Below are 9,249 nucleotides of genomic sequence, written 5' to 3' on the forward strand. Positions count from 1 at the left end.
TAATGTCAGAAATTACTTTTGTTTATTCATGGTCAAAGATTCAAATTATAAACAGACTGTACACTCCTAATGGATTTTCTCCTGATGCGTAACTAACTAAAACAATATCTACTTTATGCTACAACCTGAGGAAAAAATTAAGATGCATGCATGATTAAAAGATGAAGTACTTTGAAATATATTATTTTTCTAGTTTCATTTAGCCTCAAAGACCATGCAGAGAGATAAGGTTTCTTATGTCCTTTCATATTATCTGAAGTGTCATTATTCCAGAGTCCTGTTCACACAGCAGGAGTCAGAAGAACACACTGACATTTTGATTTGTACGGTTTAATTTTGTGAATCATGACCACGTTCCATGCAGACATTTAAGAACTTATTAGAGCTCAGTAACAGTGCTGGAGGCTTCAGAAATTCTCATGTCTCAACAATTCAGACCTTCAAAGGAATAACATGTGTTTTATCAAAAAAAGGCACTCCATTTGTTTTACAGTTTCTCAAACAAAATGTGCCTTCATTTCTTTTAGGGAAACCAGTCATGATTGTAATAGAATACATGGAAAATGGGGCCTTAGATGCATTTCTTAGGGTGAGTACCAAAAAGAAAATATATATAAGCATATTTTAAGTTACACATCTACGTATAGATGTGTAACATCTATATATAATGTTTTAAAATACGTTGTTTTATATGTGCATTTATATATATTTATATGCAGACATAGATGATATTAAAATAAAAGTCCTTTTCAGGCTGAAATGGAACTTGTCAAATACTAGCAGTTCTCTAAGTTATTTCAGCAAAATCAGGTCAGAAATCAGAAGATCAGACAGGATCATATGGAAACATTCTAGGAACGTAAGTGGCAATTTTAAGCGGCATTTAAGGTGGCTCTTATTACTGCTACCAGCCGCATGGAGGTGACTGATACTTGAAGCCCAGTCTTCTGCCTTTTTGGAGCAGCATTTATTTTTTGAGCATGGTAGAAATCAAAACACAAGAATCCCTAAATGAACTATAGTCACATTTAAGAGAAGAACAAAGCAAAAATAAAAACAAGTTCATAAGTATTTAGTGTTTGTTGGGTGTGTGCTCTGAACTAGATGGTTCTTATGCCTTGCCTGGTGTACAGTATGAAATGAAGTATAACACTCTATAGAGATGGGAAAGAGAGAGAGAGAGAAATTGCAAGCTATGAATAAAGTGATTGGTAGCTTGAGTTGAAAAAGGAGACAGTTCTCATTTTCTTGACAAATACAATTATTCTGAGAGAGGAAGAGCATAGAAGCAAACAATAAAGAGTTGGTTCATCAGGAAAGCTCTCTTGATAAAGACTTGCCATGAGTTAGTCAGAATTTTATGGGGATTAGCAAGTTTTGTTACTTCTAGTACATTAGAAGTAACATGCATTTCTTAACTGGATGTACTGCTTTGTCTCTGAAACAAATAAAACTTGCTCTTGAAGTGCGTTTCTTTGCCCTAGGATGAATTGCCACATAAGTTGTAAATAAGTAGAAACCTAAAGTTGTAAAACTAATTCTTATTTCTTTTCTCAGCTATACTAACAAGAATTGCTGCTCCTTTCTCCCCTCCAGAAACATGACGGGCAATTTACAGTCATTCAGCTGGTGGGAATGTTGAGAGGAATTGCTGCTGGAATGAGATATTTGGCTGATATGGGATATGTACACAGGGATCTTGCAGCACGCAATATTCTTGTCAACAGTAACCTTGTTTGTAAAGTGTCAGACTTTGGCCTTTCCAGAGTTGTAGAAGATGATCCAGAGGCTGTCTACACTACTACTGTAAGAGAAATTGATATTTTTTAGTCATTTTGAAATGCAGTTATTAAGAAGAAGCATATCTTCTGGCAAGCAGAGAAAAAATAAATACATTCATTGCTTGAGAAATGGTAACCAGTGAAAAGGGAGACAGTTTCTGCAGACATCTGGCTCTAAGTAGAGTATGATTTTTTTGTAACAGCATGCATTTTTAATTGGTAAAGTTCTAAATATTTTGAACAGTATCTTTATTCCCTTCCTCACGATTCTCTTTTTGAACAAATACAGAAGTTTTAATCATAGAAAGGTTAGTCATCTCACCTAATATGAGCCAATCAAAATATTTGTAGGGTATTATTATTTTTCAGACTAGATTTTATCTCACCAAAAAGTTGGCTAGCTTGAGGCTAGACTGTGACAAAGCTCAACTCCTGTGTTTTCCCTTGCTTTTGGGTGGGATGCTTTTCTTAAATAACCATTCATTGGGCACACTATGCTCTTTATTCTTTTGTTGAGCCAGCTCTCTTTTCCCACCCGTGGGGCTTGACTGTACCTATTTTCTCATGCTGAGGGAAGGAGGGGCCCCTGGAATCTGCTCCAACAGGCACAGGGATCTGGAAAGCACACAGGCATTCCACATTCATGGGTGTCACTCCTGCCACTTGGATCCAAGTGGAATTCCAGTTTTAAAGTGCTAGGCTGAGATTTCAGAGGAGTCATATGACAATGCAATGGAATTTATATGCACAGGATGAGATTTCCCTCACTTAGCTTGAGACACCCAGGAGTTAAATGTCAAGTCTAAATCAGACAGCTAAGCAGCCTCTTAAAATCAATGGAAAGAGAAGCACTTGTAGAGAAATGCATCCAACTTAGCTTAGGTGCCTAACTTTCTACAGTCCTGGTGCTTAAGAGCTTAAGTTTAAGCTTCCTTCTGAAAAATCTGCAATTGGTAAATTACAATATCTGATGTAAATGTTGATTTTTATAGAAATAATTATAAATGAACTCTAAGGAAGATGATGTGGAAATTTTGAAGTAGAAAAAAATATATCTTTTTCTTCCACAGGGTGGAAAAATTCCAGTGAGATGGACAGCTCCAGAGGCAATCCAGTACCGCAAATTTACATCAGCCAGTGATGTATGGAGTTATGGAATAGTTATGTGGGAAGTAATGTCTTATGGAGAACGGCCTTACTGGGACATGTCAAATCAAGATGTAGGTTATCCTTTGTCTGTGAGCACACATGTATTAGAAAAACAAATATTACATACTTTAAATGTATACACATATTTCACTACACATGAATGTAATTTTGTTTTAGGAATAAGATATTCCAAAATGTGGTAAGGTTCTCAATAATAGGAAAAGTTACAAAGCTTGCACTTTTTACCTACATCTCTAAATCCTAATTCTTCCATGTGGTTGTTCTAGGTTTCTATCCCAAGTATAAAGTAAAATTGGAACGTCCAAAATAGTAATATATGCTCTTCACTTTATTATACTTAAGTATAGAAGGAACTAATTTTTTCAAATGAAAAATTAATTGTTAGGTTTCTGACCTCAGAGCAATGATTAATCAGTTGAAAAAAGTTGTTAAAAATCTGAGTGGCAGTTAATGACCTACTTCGTCATTTTAAAGTTAATTATGCTGATTTAACAATATCCTTGTTTTCATAAAATATGACCTAGAGCAACAGGTCAGCAGTAATAGAACATATGGGTGTTAATCTTGGTTTCTGACAAGAGTGTCTATTAACATAGAAAGTATACAGGGAAAAGCCATGCAGGTGAGAAAGATGTCAGAAAGATTCACATTTAAAGTTCTTCAGGTTGAAGGCTTGGGGTTCTTTTTTATTATTACCATTATTTTATTTTTTGATTGAATGATCGACATTAGAGTTTAAAAAAGCGATAAAAGTGTAAATGATGAGTCAGTTTGACACAGTGCAAAGTTGTTAATATTTGACAGGTCTCAGTGTCAAAGATTTCATGGACTGTCAAAATATGGGCAAACAAGTCCTTGGGGCAGAGAAAGAGAAATATTTACATTCCCTAGACACCCGGTAGATTTTCATTTCTTTTGACACCTTCTTTCTGTACTAGATTCAAATATAAAAGAAGTCTGACAGGAATATAAGATGCCTCAAAGGCAAACCTTACCTATCTTTCAGGGAACAACAAGGAAAAACTTTTAAATAAAGGGGAAATTCCAATACCTTCATGCATCTGGATGGATTTTGAAAAGTATTCCCTTTATAGAAAGCTGCAAGTAAAGCACATGAATTAACCTTTCTCATAAAATAGATTGTTACAATTTCTTGCACTTTAATATATATTTAACATTTTACATAATGATCTTCAATAGCACATAGATAAAAGATGCATCAATTGCTTAGTAAAATAAATTCAAATATTTTTGCATGCTGTGATCTTTTAGTGTGTCCTAAAATGTACCCCCCAAAACCTGTACACATATTATCAATTGCACAGACAAATCCATGATACAAAAATCATTGTATGGTTATTTATTTATTCCCCTCCATGGTTATCAATGGGAGTATTTAACTGGAAGTGAAAATGCTAAATGTGTCTCTTCTAATTTTCCATACATACCCAGGCAGTTTTTTTATCTTAAGTCCATCATTTTGCCTAAACGTGGAGGTGGGTGTAGTCATGGACCAGATCAGATCTGAAGAATCTCTAAGTTTGCAGCTTTGGATGGCACTTCTTTAATCCCACTCCTTTTCCTATAAGTCATTGTTTTAGATTGATAAAGGATACAGATTTATGTTGCAATTTCTCTTTAAGCTTAATCTGTGTTCGTAACAGGTGCCTTCAAACCTCTGTACTTTACTATTTTCCGAAGTTTGCCAGTTCTAGTTCTCACTAGTGTTCATGTAGATCAATTCTTCAGAAAATAGTAAGATTAGGTCTCCAGAATAAGGTGTTTAGGTTTCCATGTTTTTGTTGTTGGTGTTTGTTTGTTTATTTCTTTTCTGGACTCCTGGCTTTATTATTATTTAAATTAATAACATTATTATTATTATTATTATATACGCAGAAGAAGTGTGATAACCACAAACCAAACATTACAATGTCCAGATTCCCTTACTTAAGTTTTCTCTGATCTTTGTTAGCAACCAATATATACAGTTTACAGACCTGCTCTTCTTCTAATCTATTTTGCATTCTTAGATAGCCAGATTATGAGAGAAACATACCAGATTCTCAACAATACTTTTTTTTTTTTACTTTTTTTTTTTCTTTTGTGGCAGAAGCTACATTTGAATTTGAAACAAATTGTGACAAATGTAAATAATATAAATAAATTCTATTAGTAAGAACTCCAGCTGAGTTCTCTTTGTAGCTTTGCTTATTCAAAAAATATATTTTTTATTTATTTCTGAATGCTGATTTTTGAACACCACCACCGCCTTTCTTAACAGAGTTGACACTCATATTATTATTCTTAAAATTATCTGAGTTCTGTAAAAATTTAAAAACAACCCCTCCTCACACACAACTATCAATACTTTGGAATGTTTTTACAGTGTTTTGGATATTCCCAGCCATTCCATCCATCTCTAGATAACTTATTCATATATATTTCCAGGTTTCATCCTTCATGTTCACTTTTCTGAGAAAATGCATCAAAGAAGCTGATTCCATGGTATCCCCAAAGCCTTCTAAAAATATTTTCACCTTGTTTCCTACCTCCCTCAGATTTCTTTCCAAATCACAGTGAGCATGGAAAAGTTGTGTTCCTGATCTCATTCATATTTTCACCACTAGGATAAAATCTTACCTAGATCATCTGTTATTTCCAAGTTTCTTAAATAATTTGGTTTTTATTTGCTCATGGGATTATTTACTTTTTCATTCCTCATTGATTGTTTTTGCATTCTGACTTCTTAAACAAGTGCTTCACTTTTAACAAATAGTAGTTGCTATGCACAATATGTTTAAAACCTTTTACCCCGTGTAAGAACTTTTCTTAGAAATTTCTGATTGACTTTTCAAAGCACACCAGTTTTTCTATGCACACTGTAGCTTATTTTTAAGTTTTACTCCACTTTACTGCCTCTTTTGGTTGTGCAGTGCTGTTATTTTGTTTTTCCTCTTAATACTGATCCAAAAGATCTTACATTTTGCTTTCAATGTTTTCTTTCATATATACTATTCTTTTTTGCAATTTTCCTGTTCTTCTGCAGAAATCCTCTTTTCCCACTCTATCTGACAGATAACTCACTGTCTCTAAAAGGTCACCACACTCATTCTTCAAGGTGTGGATGAACTGAATATTTCTCAGCCATTTTTGAGCTGTAGGACAGTATTGTCATTCTAAATGTATGGATAGAAAGATGAGGCACAGGGAGATGAGGCAACCTCCCTGAGGTCAGAAGGACATCCTGTGACACAAACGTGCAGAAAGTGCTCTAACTCTGGGTTATGCCTCCTCTTTTCACAAACTTCATTTCTGCAAAAAGGTTTTGATACAATCATGGATTTCAGCTAGATTTTTGAAGGTCATTTTTTATCCTTTGCTGTTCTGTGTACTTTGCAGTCCACTGCTTTTGCATTTTCTCACAACCTGTGAAATATTTTATATCTGAGGTTATTATTTTCACTAAACCTGGGATATTCACCTGGATATTCAACTTCATTTATCATACCAGATCTGTTTCCTAGGATTAAGTCCAGAACAGCTTCTGGAAAAGCTGTTTCTACTTTCTGTAAAAACCGAAGGAGAACACAGTCCTATGCACTATCCTTCAGAAATAAGCACCCTTCCTTAGCAATTCTAATATGCTATGTCAGTCAATGTCAGTATACTTGAAATCCCCCATGACCAGCGTTTTAGCCCCTTTTCACGAGCTTTTCTTATCTGCATTGCTTCCTGATGTGCTTTCTTATCCTGCCCTCAAGGTTTGCAGCAGTTTTCTGTGATTTTACTTTAACCATTTTTCTTTCTCACTTAAATCCAAATGGACTTGGCTAAGGATATCAACGAGTGGATGTAATTCTTGGTTCAGATATTTGTGATCTCTTTCAATCATATCATCATGTAGCAGCATCTCTTATTAAATCTAACTTTCTGTTTAGGTGATATATTAAAATACGATTCAACCAGCTCTCCTTCACTCACATTTTTGCTTCTGTATCTTTAATGTAACATGGCTAGACATAGAATACAACTTTTTTTTCCCTAACAATTTCTGTCTGCTAAACATTTTTCTTGGATCCTTTTATAATATCTTCAGGGTTTTTGCATTTTATTATGTGCATGCACAGATCCCTATCCATTTACAAGTCAGTTGCTTCTACCACACTCTCTCATAAAGACCTTGGGGCAAGTAATAATGCTTTCTGAAATAACTCCATTTATCAATCTATCTGTTGCTCCCTTGGTAAATTTAATTGTTGCTCCCCGCTGCTCACTTGACTAGGTAATAGAGCTATGTTCTGCACATATAAAATAATATGCCTAATAAGCCCAAAGATAAAATCAGGAAACTATTTGAAGACATGAAGGCTAGTGTAAAAACAACAGACTCATATTTTTACAATGCTGATGGCAAATGTTAGTTGATTGATTTTATTTTGTTTATTACTATTACTATTTTGCTTTTCTTGCACTGGGTAGCAAAATATATTTCTTAAATAGCTGTTGATGAAAAATGACTGACTATGTTGACTACTAGGTTATAAAAGCAATTGAAGAAGGCTATCGTTTGCCAGCACCCATGGATTGCCCAGCAGGACTACACCAGCTGATGCTAGACTGTTGGCAGAAAGAACGTGGTGAAAGGCCAAAGTTTGAGCAGATAGTTGGTATTCTGGACAAAATGATTAGGAACCCAAACAGCTTGAAAACCCCTCTGGGAACCTGTAGCAGGTAAGAAAAGCTTTAGAGAGTGCTTGTATGATGGTGCGTGTGGCTGGATTCTGGATGTTGTGGTTGGTGGCTGGTTCCAGTTCACTCTTACTCCATGTGTCTCTCAGTTCTTCCTTCTGCCTGATCCCTGTTCTTCCCTTCCTTCATTCACCCTTCTTTTGTACTGTGCTGAACAAAACCAAAAGGGACTTTTCATAAAAAATAACCAAAATAAAGAAAGTAAATATTGTGAAACTAACACACTTCTCAGTAAACTACTACCTACTTGTCACTCTTTCCACACTCACCACCAGCAGTCTTTGTTTTCTTTGTCTCTTAAAATTGTTAAGTCTTGATGGCAAGGATCATCATCTATTGTAGTTTTATAAGATGCTTCCCTTGCCTACTAGGAACTGATACAGCAGAAACAATAATTAACAATAATACTCATGTTTGGCCAAAATACTTTGACATTGCTAAACTTGAGATTTTTAGATTCGTATTCTGGCTTTATTTCCTTTCAGTGATTGCATCTCATTGTATTTCATGGTGTAGCTTTTTATGGCTTCTTCATAAAATTCAGGTGATTTATTTAATCATGGTAATCTTTTGATTCACAAGCTAGATCAATGCACTAGGGAATCAGCTGGCCTGTGTTCTGCTTCCAGTTCTTCTACTGACTGATTTGCTGTGTGACCTTAAGCAACTTACTTTGTCTCTGCTCTTTCCATGTCTTTGTTTTGTCTCATCCAATTCAATAATGGGAATAGCTACTGCTATATTCTCTAAGATGCTTAAAAGAATAGTATCTTTATTTTATTCAGCAACTTCAGTTGCAGCAGCTGTCACACTAGGTAATAAGGTTGATTTTCTGTTGGTAAAATAGTCCATTAGGCTGATATTGCTCACTCTGACCTCTCATCTTTTATGTGAATAATCTTAGGAAATACATGTTGTGAGCTACAGAGCAGTCAGAACTATTCACAGAATAATCTAAACTGTGTAAAAAAAAGGCCTATAACTTTCTACTCTTGAAGTTTTTAATACCCCAAACTTATTTAACTCTCACCTTGCTAAATATTCCCTGATGTTTTACTCTCTTTGGAAACAACTTACTTTCCTTTTTCCTTCTCTGTAGACCAATTAGCCCTCTTCTGGACCAGAACACTCCCGATTTTACCACTTTCTGCTCCGTAGGCGAATGGTTACAAGCTATTAAGATGGAAAGATATAAGGATAATTTCACAGCAGCAGGCTACAACTCTCTTGAATCAGTTGCCAGGATGACTATTGAGTAAGTTAGTACTGGGCATGTTTAACTTGTGTTTAGGGAACTTCTAGGTGAAATAATACACAATGTTCAACTCCAAAACTTTACCCTGAGTACAAACATGGTACTTGGGGTTAAGCCAGCAGGTTTAGCAATTCATGATGTTATATTACAGCATCCTTGAAAAGGCAAATACCATACTACCTATGAGTGGCAATACATTTTTCCCTGTTTTTGAGATCAATTGAAATAATAACAAGGGGCTAGAATTTGAGGGAGAATGTAGCCCATTCCAGAGTAAGTATGTATAGGAAAATA

At 35.1% G+C, this 9,249-nt stretch overlaps 1 protein-coding gene across 7 annotated transcripts in view; it reads left to right on the top strand.

The window, feature by feature from the left end:
• The window catches only part of EPHA7 (EPH receptor A7), a 166,450-nt gene that overhangs the window by 140,093 nt on the left and 17,108 nt on the right, over positions 1–9,249 (top strand). For 6 of the 7 annotated variants that reach the window (XM_080587441.1, XM_080587446.1, XM_080587439.1 and 3 more), the window contains 5 exons: positions 528–589; positions 1,597–1,806; positions 2,852–3,001; positions 7,489–7,682; positions 8,800–8,955. In XM_080587441.1, coding sequence (XP_080443567.1) covers positions 528–589; positions 1,597–1,806; positions 2,852–3,001; positions 7,489–7,682; positions 8,800–8,955 — 772 coding nt within the window. The remainder of the gene's footprint in view (positions 1–527; positions 590–1,596; positions 1,807–2,851; positions 3,002–7,488; positions 7,683–8,799; positions 8,956–9,249) is intronic. The other variant, XM_080587444.1, reaches the window with a different exon arrangement.

Source organism: Anser brachyrhynchus (assembly GCF_964034855.1).
Source record: "Anser brachyrhynchus genome assembly, chromosome: 3".
Classification (NCBI taxonomy): Eukaryota; Metazoa; Chordata; class Aves; order Anseriformes; family Anatidae; genus Anser; species Anser brachyrhynchus.